This window comes from Cupressus sempervirens, chromosome 10 (genome assembly GCF_028749045.1).
Source record: "Cupressus sempervirens isolate cs-2001-9-10 chromosome 10, ASM2874904v1, whole genome shotgun sequence".
Lineage (NCBI taxonomy): Eukaryota > Viridiplantae > Streptophyta > Pinopsida > Cupressales > Cupressaceae > Cupressus > Cupressus sempervirens.
Window position 1 is genome coordinate 366080643 of NC_143127.1, and position 22716 is coordinate 366103358.

A 22716-nucleotide genomic window follows, 5' to 3' on the forward strand; every position below is an offset into this window, starting at 1 on the left:
TTTGGAATGATGCTATTAAATTCTAATCTAATCATATTAGGGGCAGAGGAGGAATTGCTCTCCTTGTCAACCCCAAGAGGGGGAATCACATTACTGATAATGGTGTTTCTCCTTGCTAGAGAGCTGTCTGGTTTATTATGAAACATGATAGTAATATGGTTGGATTTTGTTCTATATATGCCTCCAATGATCCTAAAGAGAGAGCTTCTCTCTAGAATTGGTTGACTACTCTCCCTAATATCCCCTAGTTATTTGGTGGGGATTTTAATATGATTGATTCTCAAAGTGATAAAGTGGGGGGCAACCCTTTTTATTGGAAAGATAACAAAAAATCTCACTGGCTCAAGTTTATTAATTCTAAAAATCTCTTCGATCCTCTTGCTAGCAATAAATATTTTAGCCCAGGAATTTGGCACACTTGGTGCAATTTCTAGCAAGGCCACTCACAGATCTATTCCAAATTGGACCACTTTTATGGCAATAAGGATTCTCTCTCCTTTCTTCCTGATAGCCAAGGAAATATTGTCCTTGTTTAGGCTACTGCTCTTTCTAACCACCATCCCATTTTCACTCGTATCAATTTTAACTTTGCTCCAGTTTGTAATAAGGCTTCCTATCATAAATTTATTTTGAATACCAAGCTTCTTCTGGATGAGGATGTTCTTGTTGCCATCCAGATTATTAGGAACATTAATAATGTTAACCTCATTGGGCATTCCATGATTGATAGATGGAAGGCTAATCTTCCTACTTGGAAATGTCTCCCCCAGACTACCAGTCAAAAGAAGGCTAAGGACTATAGGTTCATCGAAAAATGTCTTTGTTCTGATATGTAAATTGTTGAAAATAATGTTCAGGCTGATTCTTCCAATCTTGATCTTATGTCTCAGGTTATATCTGCTAAGGATGCTCTAAGAAAGCACCAACAAACCAAAATTCAAGGAGCTAAGGTTAGGTCTCGGGCCCATTGGTTTTAGCATGGGGACCGTGGTTCCAAATTCTTCTTTAATCTTCTTAAACAAAAGCATGTCAAAGAATCTTTTGAAAAGCTTTCAATTTACAACCAGGAAGTGTCGGATCCTATTGTCATTAATCAGGCTTTTGCTGATTATTATAGAAATCTTTTCACTTCTGAAGATTCGTTGGATGCAAAGGACTTTAGAAATAAATGTAAGCCTCTTATTCCCAAAAGGTTGAATCTTGATGATATTTCCAGCTTATCCAAAAATATCTCCCTGGATGAGATTGAAGTTGCTATCAAAGCCCTTAAGGATGACAAGGCCCTAGGTCTTGATGGGCTCCCTATTGAATTTCACAAGGTTAATATCAGTTGGATTAGCAAAGATATGCATGATTTGTATACTGAGGCCATATCCTTGGACTCCTTGGGCTTTGAGATTAATAGTGGTATTATTGAACTCCTTCCCAAAGATGGGGATAAAGCTCTTATTAAAAATTGGAGGCCTATCACTCTCCTCGATGTCTCTTATAAAATCTTAGCCAATATTTTAGCCCTCTAGCTCATGCACATTCTTCCCAAGTTTGTGTGCTACTCAGACTGGCTTCATTAAGGGTAGATACATCTTGGAGAACTTTATTACTGGTTGGGAAGCTATGGAAAGGGCTAAGTGTTCTCATTAGACTTCTGCTATGCTCCTTCTCGACTTTGAGAAAGCTTATGATATGGTCGAATGGAAATTTATCCTTATGATGCTGGAAGCTTTTAGTTTCCCCCCTTATTTCTGCAATGCTGTTTAGATTCTACTTAAAGATGTCTTTGCTCAAGTGGAAATCAATGGTTCTTGCTCCGATCCCTTTCCTCTTGGCCGGTCCATCAAGCAAGGCTATCCTTTGGCCCCTACTTTATTTTTTATTGCTGATGAAGCTTTGTTTTATATCCTTAGAGATAACATGTTGTCCCTTGAAGTTAGAGGGCTCTATCTTCCCAATAATGATGAGCTCATAAACAGTCATTTTGTTGATGATACTGCTTTATTTTTTGAGATCAGTAATAAGATTTTTAAAGCTTTGCAAACTAAGTTGGATTTGTTCTGTACCATTTCTGGTGTTTGTATCTCCCAAGCCAAGTCCATCTTCTTGGGATGGGATGAGCAGCCCCCTAACTGGCTCACTCAGTATAACTTCCAATGGGGAGGCCCTAGTAAGATTGTCAAGTACCTTGGTATTCCTTGTTTTGTTGAACCCTCTCTTAAAGATATGTGGTCTTGGATTAAGGAAAAAAATGATAAGAAGCTTAACAAATGGCATAACATGTCTTTATCTCTTGCTGGTAGAATCCAGGTTTGCCAAAAGATGTTGTCTTCTTATAGTATTTATTCTTCTTCTGCTTGGATGTTCAATAATTACCAAATTTTAGAAATACAGAAGGCTGTCAGACTTTTTTTATAGTCTAATGGTAAAGGTAATAGAAAGATGCATGCAGTCAAGTGGGACTGGTGTCATACTAAAAAAATCCTTGGGGGGCTAGGACTTAAAGAACTTAAGATTCAAGGTATTGCCCTATCTACCAAATGGATCTTTCACTCTCTAGAGGGTAATAATCCTTGGAAGGTGGCTGTTAGACATAACATTGAGAGAGGTTGTCCTAAAAAAGCTAGAACTTGGAAAAATCTCCCCTTTTGTGATCTTATTGTTGGTAACTTCTTGGTTATTGTTCAAGGCTCTATTGTTTTCAAATCTATCTGGAGAGCTTAGGATCATGTTTGGAAATTTATCACCAATAAGGAGTTTCATAGTGACATGCAACTCCATGGGGAAAGGTCCATTTGGTGGAACTTACACCTGAATGGTAAGCCCCTAACCCTCTCCTAAGGATGCTCTACCAGATTGTGGGTTAGAAAAGGTATTTCCCAGCTGGTTGACATCTTCGAGTAGGATAAACTCATTCAATGGGATGAGCTCAAAACTAAGTTTAATATCCCTGATTCTCACAAGAAGACTTATAATATGATTTCTCAAGCTTCTAAAAACCTTCCTTCTGTTTATCATGTGGATTCCCATAGACACTTAAAATGTAAGTGGTTGAATGGGATCATCATGGCTAACCTCAAAACCAAAAACATATACAGGATTATTGATATTATTCATCACATTAACACGGTATGGTATTCCTCTCTTGATGCCAAGGTCTGGAAAAATTACCTTGATATTCTTTGGAAAAGCCCTGTTGAGCCTAAAATTAGATGTTTTAAATGGTTAGTTCTACTTGATACATTCCCCATTAAAAAAGATGGTCATAATGCTGACATTTGTAACTTATGCAGGCTGCCCGAAACTAGTAGACACATTCTTTTTTATTGTTTATTTGCTAAAGAGATCCAGAATATGTTTGGTATCTTTTTATCCTATTAATGTGAATATTCTTGATATTGTTACTAGTCATATCAATGGTCTTAATAAGGATGCCAATTTTTTTTGGAATATGTTGTCCTCTAACATCCTCTAGAAGATCTAGAAGTGCAAGAATGAGGAAAGGTATCAAGGTAAGCCGAGAGTTATTACTAATTTTTTTTGAAAACTCACACATTTTGAAATCTTTCTGCAAGTCCATACCACCATGATGATTGAAAAAGAGAAGCTGAGAAGATTTCTTAAGGACGGGCCCGCCACCTCCTTCTTCTACGAGTTAAAGCATGGCTTCGAGTGGACGAGAACCCTTGATGATCTCCATATTTTTGAACAAACCTACAAAAGATTGAACAAAGAAATCAGGAAAAATGTCAATACTAGGAAGGAGGAGTTGTTTATGTTGACTCAGATCTAGGAGCGCAAAAGTATTGTGTGGATGGAAGGCTCGCTTGGGTGGACTGCTTGGGTTGATACCCACTATGATGTCCTACATTAGCTTTTCAGTTACTTCTTTTTGAGTTGTTTGTAATTATGATACTTTGATCTCAGGTTGAGGCTTTGCCTCTTTGTTGCTACTCAGTGAACTTTTTGTAATATTTTTGATCTCTCTATAGTTAATATTTATAAAAAAAAAAGAGTTCAATTATTTAATTTAATGAAAATTTTATAAAGAAAATTCAACATTTAATTGTATTTAATTAATTGAGAAATTAATTAAATATTCTAATTAATTTTAAAAGATTTTATTAAAGTTATAATTTTGGCATATTTATATTATTTTAATTTAATAATAATTTATTTAGGAGTTCCATTATAATAATAAAATCTAAATAATATTATTAGTTGAATTAATAAATATATTATTAAAAACGTCTCATGATCTAATTAAAGAGAGATAGAATTGATTTAATAAAGTTTATTTTAATTAAAGTACAAAATTTGGTACATGAAATTAAAATATAATAAAGTAATTAAGAAAAGTGGTTCACGTGATTGCACAATTGAAGCCCTAATTTGGGAAAAAACTCTTTATTAGAAAATTAGAGTTCATTTCTCCATACTAAGGTCTTGAGGAGCCATTTTCCGAAAAGAGGGTTTTGAAGGAAAAAGGGAATCGCTTGCGAATTTTGTGCGTTCATTGTTTTAGCATCAGATCCAGGTAGAATCTCGTGATTTTTATGCAATAGATTCGTTCTTAAATATATTTGTCTTCTCTATGTTTGATTGAAATCGTTCCAAACTATATTCGGGTTGAAACCCTTTTGTATGAATTTGGTTGTTCTTCATTTTCAAAAACCTCTATAAATAAATTGAAATTAGAAACCCTTGTTTATTAACTTGGAGATTCATATTTGAAATTGTTAAAATCGCGACAAGGGTTTCAGAAAGATTACTAGAAGTTAAATTGACAGATTTGATAGGTTGTGTTTGTTTTCATATCAAATCTATTACGAAAATTATCATATATATGTGTGTGTGTGTGTGTGTGTGTATATGTGTGTGTGTGTGTGTGTGTGTGTATATATATATATATATATATATATATATATATATATATGTATATATATATATATATATATGTATATATATATATATATATATGTATATATATATATATATATGTATATATATATATATATATATGTATATATATATATATATATATGTATATATATATATATATATATACACATTTGTATACATATCTATCTATCTATCTATATATATATATATATATATATATATATATATATATATATATATATATATATATATATATATATATATATATATATGTATGTACTTGTTGCGTTAACATCAATACCTGCTGCTGATGCAACATTACTTTATTGCGGCAACCATTAAGGCCAGGCTAGCGAGCCTTTAAACTCGTTTTTTTTTTTTTTTAATTTAAAAAAAAATTAATTTAATAAATGTGTAAAATATAGTTTTTATTAATTAATTTAATTAATATGTTTTAAATTATGTTTAATAAATGTTATTAAATATAGTTTTGTTAATTAATTTAATTAGTATGTTTTAAATTATACTTAATTAATTAAATTAATATTAGATGTTATTTAATATTTTTAAATAAACTTTTATTAGATTTTTAAGTAATGATTATGGTTATTAATAATTTGATAATAATTTAATAATTATTATTTAATTTGATTTATAGTTTTAATAAAGACATTGATTTTGTGAGTTAGTGTCAATTGTGTGTTCGGATTTAAAAAGGGAAAAAGGGTTCAATTATAAGAGATAAATCTATAAACTTTGTTAAGTCAAAAACTTATAACGAAATGTAAACTTGAACCTTACTGTTAAATCAAAACTGTATGTTTTCAAAACCAAACAAAAACTATGAAATTGCACTGCCAATTGTATGATTTCTTTTGTGTTGGGTTGGGGGTTGACTTTCAATATTGACCAGTTCAGGATGTTTACCAGAGGCTTTGGGGTTTTGTTTTGTGAGGATGTTTTGTATACGGTCTTTTATACTTGACCATGGTGATGTGTCACATGTTTTCTATGTTGAGTTTCGATCATTGTTTGTTAATGTTTTTCAATTGCTTGTATAGAACTGAGGTGAATAGTGTGTTTTCTTGATGTAACCTTTGAGTTTTCAATTGGTTTTCTTTTGGATGCTTTCTAGTTTATTGTATAGAACTGAGGTGAATGGTGTGACTTTCTTGTTGTAACCTTTGAGTTTTCAATCAGTTATTTTCTAGTGCTTTCCAAATGCTTGCATAGGACTGAGGCGATGATTGTGATTTGTCTTATGGTGCTTTCCAGTTGCTTGTATAGGATTGAGGTGAATGTTATGATTTGTCTTTAGGTGGTTTTTAGTCACTTGTAAAGGATTGAGATGAATATTGTGTTTTATCTATAGGTGCTCTCCAATCACTTGTAAAGGGCCGAGGTGAAAATTATGATCTTTGAGTTGTACCTTTTATGAGCCTAGGGTAGGTAATCTATGTGTACATTGGGAAGTGGCTTGCAATGGAGGTCTGAGCCCAAAGTGGTTGCTTGGGTAAACCATTGTAAGTTGTTTTAATAAGCGATAACATTTCATTAAATGAGTTTAAAATAACCAATAAGAGTCATTATTTTTCCTCGCCTATGCATTGAGTGCTAGTACAAGCTAGGATGGGAGTAGAGAGGATGCTTGGTTGTGACCGTGCTTCATTAGTATGCCTTGTCTATACGAAAGGATACTGGTGTGGCATAGAAACACTAGGGGGTCGGAGTCTAGGGTGGTTGCAAGGGTAACCGTAGAGTTGGCTCATGCAATGACACTTGCCCACTTACATAGTAGATTTCCTACATGTCTTTGTTGCCTATGAGATTAGAGGATACTTGTGTCTTTATATCCTTTGAGATAGTTTGCTTTTAGGTGTTTCTTTGACCTAGATGTTGGTTATGACTTGTGGTTTGATATCCGTTTGGGACTTGAGTTTATCTCCTCAGCATAGTGGGAGTGGGCCATTTAGGTTACCATGAGGTTGGGTAGTAGTGCATTTTTCTTATGCCATTTAGATCCAACAGCTGGATGTTGTTGTTGGATGTTCTTGTGTAGTTGTTCCTTTCTATCTGATCTTATACTTTTATTGGATGATTATACTCTATTGTATTGTATTTGATTTCAGAGATCTTACGAGATGATGCATTTATTTTATGATGAATATTCTTTGAGCTTTTCATACCTTGTGACTTGTACCATGGATGATTATGCATTTTGTTTATGCCAAGTGACATCCTTTGTAATTGTATATTATTTAATTAGATTTATACTTGTGATTATTCCATGATGTGGTTAGATTTAATATTAATTAAACTTAAATGTGATTCAATATCATGGGACCCTTAAGAGATGTAATATGTTTTATGATGGTTGTATGCATGTGAGTTATTGCTTCCACTATAGTATCTCTTGTTGCTTATTATCTTTCAAAAAAAAATTGTTTGACAAACTTAGTGAAACTTTAGGTTAATTTATTTTGGGTTCCTTGGTGGAGCACTACACTTGGTGTTTGTTCACCACAACCTTCACTTGAAGCTAAATAAAGATCAAGGTAGGAATTTTATTTTCTTGCAGTCAATTGAAGATGTGTTTCATTTGTTAGCAAAGACCAATTTCTACATAGAAAAAACTTGGAAGTATTGAGGATAACTTCCCAATTGATCTTGACAAGATACATCCACAAATTGAGTGGACTGTTGTGGCTCAAAGAGATTATAATGAAGTTGATAATAATGTCATTGAGCTTAAAGATCTTGAAATCATGGAAGAGGCCAAGTTTTCTCAAAGTGTTCTTGAAGGACTTAGGGACTTTCTAGAAGAAGAATCAACAAGGCCTCATGCTAACTAGCATGCCATTACTTACTTTTGAGTTTTCTGAACATTGTACTTAAACTATATGTTGACTTTGTACAAAGTCACAAACTATATTGTAATTGACATTTTGACAATTGTCTTTATTTAGTTATCTTTTATGTTATTATGATTTGTTTTGTACAATCAAATCAACAATATCTATATAACTAACGGAAATCTCCTCTATAATTTATTAGTTGAACTCTACATTTTATTTGCTCTGAAAATATCTATGATGTAGAAATGCTCCTTAATTTTAAAAGAAAAGTTACTTTTTATAGTTGAAGTTTTTACATTTTTTTAAAATCCAATTTTTTCCCAATTTTTTCAAAAAATCTTACTCTGCTAGTTTGCCACTTTTTTCCAAAATAATTTATATTTCTATAATTTATTCAATAAAGAGCGCATGAAACAAGTTTTAAACTCTTAAAAATCTCTAAATTATTAGAGGCAATTTGTATTAGTTTAAAAGAAATTTATACACATAATTGCAACAGATATATTTGTATGTTGATTATATAGTTTACAATAGGCGAAAAATAGAGGAATTGCATTGCAAGATAACCCCAAAAAAGTGGGTTGCTGAAATGGAAAAACATTTAATTTGTCTTCTTCATTCGATGTAGGTTTTGTTTACACCCAAATAAAAAAGATTGCATGGTTGAAGGATTTTTAAGTTACGTTCAAGAAAATTTATATCAATTTTTAAAAAAAAGAATACACAAATCATTTAGTATCTAGAAAGATTGGAAACTAAAGATTCTTTGGGCACACATGGGTAAACTATTTGCACACCTAGGAAGGGGCAAAGACATAATGTGTAACTCTTAACATGAATGTTGATGGTATTCCTTTGGGGGAGTATCATAAGCATTTGAGAGACTGTTAACATGATTGACATGTTGCATTCATGATTATGTTTGTCATTGATGTCAACATAGTATTGTTTCTATTAAAACTGCCAAAGTAGCGAACATGGAACGAGGTCGTGTGGACTGTGTATTGATGATCAGGTCAAGCATAGTTAAAGATGTATTCTACATTGTGTCTTGGTTTTATGGACAAGTGCGCGAATAGGGAATCGAAGACATACGAAAGTTATTCATGAATTACAAAAGACAATAAGCATATAGAGTACCTGATAAGTGGTTTATGATGATAGGATTGTATCTCTTAACTGGGATAGAATTGAGATGAGCGCAGTTAGACAGTGACAATAGACAACTTGATGATGTCATCAGTGAGTGTGCATAGTCAGAAGTCGCACATATGAAAAGTTGTAAAGACTGTGAGGCGACAATGCTGTGTAATTGTAAAATAATTGTATTATTTTAATGAGGTCCTATTATTATTAATTGGGAAAGCATCAAGGCCAACTCCATGAATTATTTTGAAGATATGGTATAAAGGAACCTTATTTTCCTTGTGGTGAATTGTGCAATTGAGAGTATAAAGTGTGAATTGTGAAGTTGATAAATGCATGTAGGTGATCCAAAGGATTATTTGGATGCAAAGTTGGTGACCTAGTATTGGAATTAGAAGAGGTTTTGGTCTAGTCAAGAGGACAAAGGAGTTTGAGTTATTTCATTTCTATTATTTTGTAAGGAATAATTTATAGATCAGTTGGATAGTGAGTTCAATGATCTTGCCCTTGAAGTTGTTTGGACAGTGGGTCCATTTGCCTTCTACAACTCTTAACAGGTTTGGGATCTCCTAACAGGGATTCAAAGTCTCCTAACAAGGATTGATATGTATTGAGTGTATTAAATTGGCTCCTAATAGAGTCCATCTTACAAGAAAGTTTTTTATTAATATATCATTTTGTGGGTACCATTCCCATCGGGGTTTTCCCTCTGATAAAGGGTTTCCCTAGTTAACATATCTGGTGTTATTGTGTATGTATATATTTTTATGGTTGTTGATTATATTGTTTACATGGTTAAGGATTAATAAAGTTGATAAATATTTTAATAGTAGGATAATTGATTCACTCCCCCTGCCCCCCCACCCCCGTAGTTATCTTGGTGGACTTTACTTTCTAACAATTGGTATCAGAGCCTCAGGTCCTCGAAGAAAAAACTTAATAGCTTAAGGAGATCAATGGCGGATTAGTTCAGAAAAGAAAGTCCTAAATGTGATACAACTAATTTTGATATTCAGAAGATGGAGTTCCTTGGTGAGATATCAAAATCATGTACAGAACAAAACATTGAGTTTCCAGATTCTAAATATTTTTGTTGTATACAAAAGAATAAACCTACTAATGCAAGCCCAAGTAAAGACAGATCTACATCCGAAGGAGACACGAAGATCGAAGAAGGAATTGCTTTGCTTATGAAAAGAGTCAGAAGGTATGAAAATTTTCATTTGTTGGACATCTAAAGAATTTGGTCATTTTTTTATCCAGATGTCCTATAAGAGAGTAAGGAAAACTAAAAAGAATTCGCTTTCTAGTGATGATGAAGAATTTAAAACATGGAAAGATTCTTGAATGACAATGATGATAAAGATAATGAGCTTGAATTGGTTGAGAAAGAGGAAGTATTAGAAAAAACAACTTTAGTAACTATTATTGATGATTATAATGAAGAGGCTTATCCGAAGACAATCAAGAGAATGTTGAAGTTTTCTTTGAGACTAACAATGATTTGCAGAATGATATTCAAATTGTTGATCAATGAGAAGAACCAAGATTTGAACCTGGAGAAGAAGTAAGAATTGTAACATCAACACCTAAAGCGAACAAGAATTTGACAAAGAATCACCCTCCTGATCAGATTATTGGAAGCAAAGATAAAGGAGTTATAACAAGAAACAAAGTACATGAAGAATTGTGTTTGATTTCTCAAGTTGAACCAAAGAGTGTAGATGAAGCATGCAAGGATGATCATTGGATTCAAGCAATGAAGGAAGAACAAAATCAGATTGTGAAGAATGAAACATGGGAATTGGTTCCTAGACCTAAAGACAAGAATTTTATAGGAACTAAATGAGTTTTCAGAAATAAGATGAATGAACAAGGTGAGGTTGTGAGGAATAAAGCAAGATTGGTATGCAAAGGATATTCAGAGCAAGAAAGCATAGATTATGAAGAGACATTTGCCCATGTTGCCAAATTTGAAGTAGTTAGAATGTTCTTGGCTTATGCAGAAAATAAGAAGTTTAAAGTGTATTAGATGGATGTAAAGTCAACATTTCTGAATGGAGAACTTGAAGAAGTCTCCATTGAGCAGCCTGAAGGATTTCCTTTGACAGAAGTAAAGGACATGGTATGCAGATTGAAGAAAGCATTGTATGGTCTAAAGCAAACACCTAAAACCCAGTGCGCAAGGTAGGATAAGTATTTGACAAAGTTGGAATTTGCTAAAGGTACGACAAATAACAATTTGTATTTGAAAGAAATTGAGAATGGACTGTTGATTATTGTAATATTTGTGGATGGCATAATCTTTGGAGGTAATGGTGAAATAAGTGACAAATTTGCTAATGAAATGAAGAATGAATTTGAGATGAGTATGATTGGTGAGATGAAATTTTTCTTAGGTTTATAGATTGTACAGAATAGTGATGGTATTTTCCTATCACAAACTAAGTATCTAAATGACTTGTTGAAAAGATTTGGCTTGAAAATTTGTAAGCCTGTTGGTACACCCATGATAACTGGTCGCAAGTTATCTAACAAAGATGAGACACCTACTATAAGCAGAAGAAGTACAAATCTATGATTGGAGATTTGCAATATTTGACTCACACCAAACCAGATATAACAAATGTAGTTGGTATAGTAGCAAGATTTCAAACAGATCCTAGAGAACCACATTATGCAACAGTAAAGAGAATATTCATATATTTGAAGGGTACACCTAATTTTGGATTGTGGTATGACAGATCAAATGATTTTACTTTGTGTGCATATATTGATGCAGATTGGGTAGGTAGTATGGATGACAAAAAGAGCAACAGTGATGGAGCATTTTTCCTTGGAGGAAGATTGGTTTAAGCAAGAAACAAGATTGTATTTCACAGAGTACAATAGAAGCAAGGTATGTAGCAACAACAAACAATTGTAACAAGATTGTGTGGATGAAACAGATGCTAAAGAGCATTGGGATATGAATAAGATGTTGAAGAGCATTGGGATATGAATCTCAAAACTTGTTATCATACATTGTGATAACGTAAGTACACTGTGTATGTCTAAGAATCATGTGTTGCATTCTAAGACTAAGCATATGTCTATTAAGTATCATATTTTGAGAGAGAGTTAAAGAGAGAGATAAGATTAGAATATGTGACTACAAAAGAATAGATTGCAGATATATTTACAAAGCCTTTTCCTAAAGATACATTTGAGTATTTGCAAGGTATGCTTGGGATTATGCCATTGCCTATTTTTGAGTAGATGATGCAAAAAAAAAATGCATTAGTCTAGCGGTACAAAGCACCATTGTTTATTGATGCTTCCTATATGGGGGAGTATTTGTGATGAGCAGAGTCAACAAGGACTCTTGATAGTTGGTATAGAACAATGTCTTTGGACACTTGAGCTAATTGAAGACTTGGAGTAGATGATTGATATAATTAAGCCTCTATCATTGATGTCAACGGGGGAGATGATAAAATGAAAAACATCTTCTAGTAGTATGTGGGAGATGTGTGTATGGGGGATAATTGTTCATGGATTTATTGATGTCAATGGGGAGAAGTGTGAAAATTGATGTCCATCCATGAGGAAACATAGAGGAAGAGTTGTCCCTACGAACTTGAATGTGAACAACCAATGTCGATTCTAAGAATGAGAAAGCACAAACAAAACAATGTTCCAATGAGTTTTAGATTCGATTGATGAAAATGATTTGAAAAGAAGAGAATAGCAACAAAAGAAACAGAGTTTGATATGGTACTCTCATCTATGTTGCCATCAATGCCAAATGGGAAAATTGTTAGCATGAATATTGATGGTATTCATTTGGAGGAGCATCCTAAGTATTAGAGAGACTGTTAACATGATTGACATGTTGCATTCATAACTGTATTTGTCATTGATGTCAACATAACATTGTTTCTATAAAAATTGGCATAGTAGATAGAGAACGGAGTTATATAGACTGTGTATTGATGATTAGGTCAAGCGCAATTGAGGATGTATCCTACATTGTGTCCTGATTCTATGGACAAGCACGCGTATAGGGAATCAAAGACATGTCGAAGTTATTCATGAATTACAAAAGACAGTAAGAAAATCGAGTACCTGATAAGTGGTTTCTAATGATTGGATTGTATCTCTTAACTGGGATAGAATCAAGATTAGCACAGTTAGACAGTGATTGTAAACAACCTGATGATGTCATCAGTAAGTGCACAAAATAAAAAATCGCACATGTAAAAACTTGTAAAGTCTATGACTCGACAGTGTTGTGTAATTGTAAAATAATTGTATCATTTTGATGAGGTGCTTTTATAATTAATTGGGAAAGCATCAAGGCTGACTCAAGGAATTATTTTGAAGATATGGTATAAAGGAAAGTTATTTTCCTTGTGAATTGTGCAATTGAGAGTATAAAGTGCGAATTGTACAAATGATATGCAAAACTGATAGATGTGTGTAAGCGATCCAAGAGATTATTTGAAATCAAAGTTGATGCTCTGGTATTGAGATCAAAAGAGGTTTTGGTCCAATCAAGAGGACAAAGAAGTTTGAGTTATTTCATTTCTATTATTCTGCAAGGAATAATACACAAATCAATTGGATAGTGAATTAGATGATCTTGCCCCTCAAGTTGTTTGGACAGTGGGTCCATTTGCTTCTACAACTCCTAACAAAGTCGGGATCTCCTCACATGAATTCAAAGTCTCCTAATAGGGACTAATATGTACTGAATGTATTTCATTGACCCCTAACAAAATCCATCCTCTTACAATGAACTTTTATATTAGCACATCATTGGGTACCATCCCCACCGGAGTTTTTCCTCTGATTAAGCGTTTCCCTAGTTATCATATCTGGTGTTATTGTGTATGGATATCTTCTTATGGTTGTTAATTATATTGTTCACATAGTTAAGGATAATAAGGTTGATCAAAGTTTTAATAGTAGGATAACTGATTCATCTCCCCGCCCTCCCCCCATCCCTCCCTCCCAGTTATCTTGGTGGACTTTACTTTCTAACAGTAACTATGTATCCAATAACTCCAATGTACAAGCTTTTATTCCAAAAAAACAAATAAGATTGTACTACATAACTTTTGTTTGATTGCTAGCTTCTGTTCAACATTACTGTTTTTGAAGTCCATCATTTGATCATGTTCCACATAACAAATTTCATATGGTGTTCATATATTACTCCTTGATCTGCGAAGTGTAGAATAGTAAAATGAAGCCAAATCACTGTTTTGATACCATTGTCATTCAATCCTTTGATGCTCTTTCAGTCATAAGTAGTTACAATATTGTACTGTTAAGATATGTATATATATATATATATATATATATATATTGATAGTTCATACCTGGTCATAGGACAATCTCTGTAAATTATGTTTGTGCTTTAAAAATATGGGAGAACATAAAAAGTCTACAAGCATTCATCATTTCAAAGAGGAACAATCTCAGGAACACATTTGCATGCTCAGAACTGATACGAACCTAGTTGAGTGAACAAAAAAATGCATTTCAGAACCAATAAATCAAGACAGATAAGCAAAACTATTATATGATTGATGATATGTAAAGTAGTGTATTGTAAGCTTATTATCCGGCTCCAACTGCCAACAAATACAGAAAGCTATCCTTAAGCTGCCAGAAGATTTGAAGGCTTGGACCCCTCAAGTGTGATAGAAAGCTACATCTTTACATCTACTGATCTACATATAGTACACTGCTTCTAGTCAACATCATACAGAATCACCATTTGATATCTTCCAGGTTTAGCCATTGACACTTCCATACTCATCTATTTTCTCCATTTCGGTTTGGATGATGATAGCTTCCTCATATTGAAGGAAATACTTCTCAATTTTCTATTCAAGGGCCATCACAAATTCACTCAACAATTTACAAAATTTCACGTGCCAGCAGTTCCATTAAATCAAGCATCAACAGAATCATTTAAGGGTGTTGAAGAGTTCAATCAGTCAACTGGCTTCTTCCACTTCCATTCGGCAAATGGGAACTGCTGAGTACTCTGTCTGGAAGAATTTGTATAACCACTCCGAGGGTTGTTGCATTCACACCTGTGGCAAGCTAAATTCTTTTTATAATTTATATAACCACACCTGCACATGAATGGGCTTACATCAGTATGTATTCGTTGCAATATTAACAAGAATTAACTGTGCTGAGAATAAGCAAAGTTTGTTGATTCAGTGCCATATAGAAGGGTAAAAAATTAGCCAGCATCTCGTGCACCACACATGAAATAATTCATAACTTGAAACCACATTGAGAAACTTACCCCGGGCATTCCCATTCCCCTTGATGCAGCTTTGGTTTAGGTCGAATCTCATCACATTGTAGGCATTGACTATTTTTGGCAAAGTTCATGAAATCACACCTATAAATTTTGTGCAATGAATAAGCTAAAATCAGTTAGAAGGCACAAAAGGATACTTCCATGAACCACCAAAACCAAAGCCCAGAAAAGGACTGACCTTGGGCATTGCCAATCTCCTCTCAGCTTTGCAATATCATCGCGTCCCAACTTTTTTCGAGGAAAAGGTTGAGATTTTTTCACTTTGGATGCGGGCCCCACAAAGGTAGGCTTGGGGAGATCTGGATCAAGTGGAGTTGCAGATAATTCAACTACCTGCTTTAATAATTTACGAGCAGATGCTTTCACATTTTTTCTCATTTGTATCTTGTGTTTAGAAGAACCAATCAGAGGATGGTATGCACAAGTCATTAAAACCTGCATCACATCTACTGTGCGTGCAGTGTCCTCTCTGCGTGGCATTACATAAGCCTGCTCACAGGAAGCTCTTAGAGTGCATGCACTACACACCTGATGAGGTGAGAACAAAATGATAAGGTCTACCATTAATGCTAGCCAAAAGGCCAATAGTTGTAGCACATTTAATAAAAATAACGAAGACAATACCTAAACAAAAATGGTGTTCCACTGATAAGGAAGTTGATTTAACTGTATTAGGAACTCTAATAAGTGTCTAAAGAATAATGGAGTTTCCTTGATAAGAAAGCTGATTTAACTGTAATAGGAACTCTAATAAGTTGACTTACATCCCCTTCATTCAGATTAACATATGCTCTCAGGCGCTTCGCAGAATTAACAACCTTTCCATCTAAACTAGGGCAACCAGAACCAACAATAACCTGAATATCTCGTCGTGACAGGGACCTGCAGAAAGAGCATCACTTACTGATTTTAATATATACATATATGAAATCAAAGGGTGTAAACATAATCAAACTTGATAAGAGATAAAATTAAAGCATTGCTACACAAATCCAAATGTATCAACTTTGAGTCTGATCCAGTGAAAACTCAGTGTATGAAAAAATCTTTTTCATTATCATCGAAGACAATACTAAATTCAAATTCCAAACATATTATGCAAACACATCCCAAATCCTTGATCAGCTCAGACCCATTGCACTTTGCAATGTGATGTACATGATTATCTCAGAGGCTATGGCTTCAATACTGAGATTGTTTTTGAACAGCGTCATTTCTGAAGAGCAAAGTGGGTTCCTGAAGGACAGACAAATCTTAGACAGCATTGTCATTGCTTATCAGGCCATTCATTCAGTCCATTGTAGAAAAAGCAATGGGATGACCACTAAGCTGGATATGAACAAGGCTTATGACAAGTTCCTTTGGGATACTTCCCTCATGGTGAAGAGGAAGTTTGCTTTTGCGAGTCTTGGTGCAGATGATTTGAAGTTGCATTTCTTCTCCCACTTTTGCAGTCCTTGTGAATGGTGTTCTCACTGATTTCATTAATGCCAAAAGAGAACTACATCAAGGAGACCCACTGTCCCCTTTTCTTTTCCTCATCGTAGCAGAAGTTCTGAGCAGATATTTCAAAAAGGGGGTTACGGAAGGCAACCTTGATGGGCTTGGAAGAAGTGAAGAGAAGCTTTTTATGGAGAGGATGTGATGAGCCGTTCAAATATATTTAGTTAAATAAGACAATGTTTGCAGGCCGAATGTGCAGGGTCGTTTGGGAATTAGAAAGTGCAAGGATATGAATCAGGCATTGGGAATTGGATTACTGTGGAGAGTCTATCATGACAAAGATAAGTTGTGAAGCCAAGTCAGACAGACTAAGTATTTGATGAACAATGTCGACAATTTGTTCACTTGTAAGCTGACTGGAGGTTCAAGTATTTGAAATTTTCTGCGAAACTAGTGCAATTTCTTGAGTCCGGATATGAACTGGAGATGGGGCAGAGGTGACAAGGCTAAATTTTGGAGAACCAATGGATAGAAGATGGGGCTTTCAATGAGCACCAATGTTTTGTCCCCCTGATGACACATTTTGAGGAAGTTGAGGGGACTCGGGTTGAGGACTACATTGTCAGGCTCCCTCCAAACAGGTATTGGAAAAGGCTGAAAGCAACTATTGCTGAATTACGATTTGCATGTGATGAGATTCAGGAGAGATTGGCCAAGTGGCTTCTGGTGGGGGGAGGTGAATGAGGACAGTGGTATGGAGATGGTCAAGGACACTTTATCAAATATTTCTCTAATGCTGGCTCCAAAGGAAATCCAATGATCTGGAACAAGTTCTGCAAAACCAAGATAAATACTTTTTTATGGATAGCTTGGAAAATAAGAGCCCTAAATTGGGATAGACTTCAGGTATTGTGCAAGAAAGGCCCTTCCAGATGTGTTGTATAAATTTTGAGAGGAAAACAGTGATCACCTTTTCCTTCATTGCAAGGTCGAATGGCAGATTTGGAGCCATTTCTGGGCTAAATGGGGATTCAAGTGGGGTGGTGATTCAGAAAAATGTGGCCAAACTTTTGGAGTTGTGGGATGCCAATTTCGCTAGTTTGGGCCTAAACGTAATATAGAATGTGGCTGCGGCAATCATTGTGGAGAATCTTTGGCTTGAAAGGAACCCTCAATTAAGGCAAAGAGATGATTGGATATGGGATAGGGTGGTTAACACCATTAAAGCATTTGGAGAGATTCATAAGAAAGATGATTAGAATGTAGAGGAAGGAGAATTGGGCTGGACAGACTCGTGGACCAATTTTAGGGGCTCCATGATGGCTCCCTCTCTGACGAAAGGCAGCAATAAGACATACAAGTAGGAAAAGCCGGAGCATAGGTGGGTGAAGCTGAAATCCAATGGAGCTGCTAAAGGGAATCCTGGAAAAGCTGCAGGTGGCAGAGTTTTAAAGATGCATGGGGGAAGCTGCTAGGTCTATATGCTCAGGACTTCAAAATGGACACTAACAACTTGGCTGAGGTTAGGGCCCTGCTGTGGAGATTAATGATACTAGAGAAAACAGGTGGAGAAAGCTCTGGATTGATGGGAATTCCAAATTAGCCATTAGGGCCTTAAAAGGGGGTGCAGTTGAAAAATGGAGATTGTAAATTATCTTAGATGAAGCTAAAAGTCTAACTGGTGCTCTGAAGGAGGTTGAACTTTCTCAGATTAGGAGAATGGGTAACAGAATCACTGATTGCACAGTTAATGAAGGAGTCTTTCTCAAGAAATTCTCAGGTATGTACTCCACAAGGTTGGAGGGGTTCCCATGGCATCCTTGTTGTTGATGGCCAAGGGCATTGCTGCATTAGCCCCCCATTAATCGGGCTTGGATTTCGTCTTTTTCCTCCCTGTTGATGGGCTCTGTGTAGTGTTGTTTGTGCTGGCAGCATTGGTTCTTTCAACTTCTTTCTTGCTGCTTGGTTGTTTATAGTCTGTGGCACTCAGTTTTTTTGACCTATGTAGGGTTTTTCCCCTGGCTTCTTGTTTATACATAAAAGAAACATATTATGCAATCATATAATGTGGAGTTTAACAAGCCAGGAGCAGTCAAAGAAGACTACTAATAGTTCAATATCAATAAATAATTAATGTTATTAAAAATAGATTTAATACGATGCCAAATTTAATTTAATAATTCAAATGAAAAGAAAGCACCCTAATACATTGCTTGGTGATGAATCACACAACAATCAGAAAGTTCAAGGCATCAAAAAGCTACATAAACTTCTAAAGTTCCTTCTAGTTTTTTCTTTAGTAACTATTGACTCACTGACAGCTCCTTCATGACTTTCAAAATTGTGATTATCCAGCAGTAAAATTAAAAAATCAGACAGTTCAAGGCATCAAAAAGCTACATAAAATTGTAAAGTTCCTTCTAGTTTTTTTCTTAAATACCTATTGACACAATGACAAATCCTTCACGATTTTTAAGATTATAATCCCCCAGCAGTAAAATTTGGCTTTGTTTTCTGCACAAGAAAAGATGCTTTTGTTTTCTGTTTCTGGAATCCAATTCTGAAACATAATTTTTTTTCTAGAACATTTCTAGAATCAAATTTTGAACTTTTAAATTATCCAACTCGCGAACTATATCTGAGCTCATGTTTATTTGAAGCTTCTTCTCTTGCCTCAGCCACTGGCCCTCAATTAGGCATAAATAAAATTTCCCCAAACTCCATAGCAATGCACCCCCATGAGAGCAGAGATAGGTAGAGATGTCTAGACATCACCATAAGGACATCTTGATCTTAATTACTGGAACAAGAAAGCACAAATATGAGTTCCCACAAAAGGCAGGGGGAGGTTTGAAAATCCAAGATTAGAGTAGTTTGTGGTGGTGTGGACATCATGCAAATACAACTGTAGTGCACTTGCCAAATATTTATACTCAAATTGTAATGTCCCCATTTTTAGCAGGTTCCTGCAATTGGCCAGGTTAGTTCACCATCGCAACCCTCGTGAGTTGACAGTGGGATTTGAGGGTCTCAATTGTGTGGTTATAGGCTTTCCAACAACGTGTGGTGTGTTTGGCTTCGTTTGAGGGACTTACTATTTATAGTAAGTCAATCTGTTGGTTCCAATGAGCTCTGTTGAGTTAGAGGAGTTGGAGGATGCTCTCAGTTTTTATTTCGGGCTTTTGGTTTGAGCTCCAAGAATCTTGGAGGGGGAGTCTATTTATAGTAAGTCACCCGATTAGGTTCATTCATCATCTCTCATCATTAGGATCACTTTGGTGTTGTCAAATTTCGATTCCAATGCTTTTTCAACTATTTTCACAAGACGGGTGAATTATTATTATTCATCTAAATACGCTGAGGTTGCTATTTTTGTTGGTTTTTTTTATGGTCGCCTCAGTATCATAGCTCGTTGGAATCGAGACGAAAAGTTTTAAATAATGGGAACAAGAAACAGTGGCCTCACATGTCAGAATTTTAAGTTGTGGTGGAAAAGGTCATTTTCAGAGCCAAAAGCAATTAATAAATTAGTTTATAATAACAATTATATTTTAATGTTGTATGTGGGAAGCTTCCTAAGTGAAGTTCATTTGGGAAACTTTGTGCCATTTGGAGATTATAAATATGAGCCCATTTGATGAGTAAAACATCCAATTGATTATTTGCTTTTGTTGCCTGTGAAGAGTTTCTGTGTTTGCAGATTTATTTGCTCTTGCTGAAGTATAAGGGTTTGGAATTAAAAAGTGCCCGGTAATTCACAGCTAAGGTATTGCGAATTAGTTCTGAAAATTGTTTGAATTAAATTATAGTATTTCCCAACTGTTATTATTGTACCTAAGAATTTCATTGTGGCTAGAGAACTTGTGATTTAGAATGCCATTATTGTCTACTGTTTGGCATGGTTATAACAGGAATGTACTGTAGCTGTCATCCCTGTATTTTGCAGTGATTTCAGACTTTGTAGAAGGCTGCAAACAATTATTGGAGGGCAGCAATCAGGTTTTAGAGCACCTGTGATTGTTCTGAGAGGCGGTTGGGTATCATTGGAGGCTGTCGTCCCTTTCCTAAGACAACATTAGGCATCAATACAGGCCTGGAAGCAACAATCAAAGACCTGCAATCATTAATTAGTTGCCTGCGAACTCAATTTGGGTACTGTGTTTCATGTGAAAATCTCATATTTATTGCAATCAGTGTTGAAGAATGTTGGATTAATCACAGGTTCCACACTATGTAATTTTAAATGTCCATTGAGTTCATATAAATAATGTTGCAATAGCATTTTGATTTCAGAACTGGTTGATTAATGAATTGTTAAAATTTAGCATTGTCTTTTCTTTACCAATATTTATATTCAAATATTCAAAACAAGGAATGTCCCTTTAACACTATAGCTCAAAGGGAGTTGGCATAAAGTGGGAATGTTTGCCAAGTGTTTGACAAATTGTCAAACTATTAATTTAGTACAAGAAATTGGTGTTATAAAGTTATAGCCAGCAAAGGGTTATTACAGTGGTATCAAAGCTTACTTGCAAAGTGTTTGATGAAATGTCAAACTGAATTATAAAAGAATTTGGTGTTTGTTAAAGTTATAACTAGTTGGGGTTATTACACAAACGAAGTAAATATGTTCACTCTACAACACAAAAAATTACTCTTAAAGGTAGGACAACACTTTATAACTTTAATTGGTGTTTTAAAGCATAAAGTTGTTGAATTTATACGGATTGTATGCAGATGTAATTGCATTGTCATTTTGGTATATGCTTTTCAAATGCATTAATCTCCTCTTATATATATATATATATATATATATATATATATATATATATATTTTTATATTTATTGTGAATGACACATGGATATACATGTCTCCTCATGAGACATGTCTATCCATTGTAATTAATAAAATAACAAATTATATAATATCTCATTTATTAAATATATATAATTAATATACATACATACATACATATATCTGCTAAAATCTCATAGGTTTAACCAGCTGAAGCTACCAAACATCAACACTCCCTCTTAGCTAGGGAGGATAACCAAGAATATGAACAACATATTACCTCAATGTAAAAAAAGATATCTGGAATGTCAACTCATTTGACTTCCTAGTTTATTGAATGCCAACTCATTTGGCAAATGTCAACTCATTTAACATTTGAAAGTCAACCCATTTGACTTTGAATATCAACTCATTTGATATATGAATGTCAACTCATTTGACTTTGAATATCAACTCATTTGGTATTTAAATGTTAATAGAATTTACTATTTAAAGGTTGGATAGCACTTTAAAAATTCCTTTGGTATTTTGATACACATGAAGTTTTGTACAGAAGTGCCTTTAAATTTGGATTTCTATTTTATCGAGGTTTATTTCAATGTAAGGAGAAAAGCATATAACTTGGCCTTGCAAAGTTTACAAGAGCAACTTTTCTATTTTTTTTTTTAGTTGAATTTTATTGAAACAAGTAGAAAGGGATTAATAAAGTGAAGTGTGTGCATCTAAGGAGTTTATTCTTAATTTTTTCCTGGTATTTGAGACTTCATAATTGGAAATATAAGGGCTACTGTAATTAGGTGAAATATTATTGAAATCCAATAACCTATTCTTCTTTCTATTAATCATGAACATACACATCATATAATGCTTGTATTCTCAAAGCCATCCATGCTACACCGAACATGGCTCTCAAGGATTTTGAAACTCGTATTATGGAAGTCCACACTTCGAGAGAAGGAAGAGGACTAGTGTATAGAAAATCAAAATGGATAGCCAAGCAAATAGTTCATGAGTTTGTGGTTCTTGGGAATTATAACCTTATGAGGATCATAAGACAGCTTAATAGAGCAATATGTGCAGCACATCATGGATGATTGTCCCAATAATGAGTTTGAGGAGGCGAAATCTGGGAACTCGTGAATTCAGCCTGAGTGAGACACCTTTATGAGGTATACGAGGCAACTTGTTTGATTTCTTGGTGTAAGAACTATTTTCGGAGAAAAGCTTTCAACAAATATGTGTTTCTGTTTGGTTAA

At 34.5% G+C, this 22716-nt stretch overlaps 1 protein-coding gene across 1 annotated transcript in view; it reads right to left on the bottom strand.

Annotated features, from left to right (window-relative positions):
- Positions 1-14447: 14447 nt before the first annotated feature.
- LOC149534182 (zinc finger protein VAR3, chloroplastic-like) overlaps positions 14448-22716 on the bottom strand; it is a 33777-nt gene continuing 25508 nt past the window's right edge. Inside the window, exons 2-5 of the mRNA XM_089805221.1 lie at positions 15987-16104; positions 15401-15750; positions 15205-15303; positions 14448-15025 (exon numbers count right to left, since the gene is read on the bottom strand). Of these exons, the coding sequence (XP_089661347.1) occupies positions 14881-15025; positions 15205-15303; positions 15401-15750; positions 15987-16104 (712 nt within the window). The 3' untranslated portion in view covers positions 14448-14880. The remainder of the gene's footprint in view (positions 15026-15204; positions 15304-15400; positions 15751-15986; positions 16105-22716) is intronic.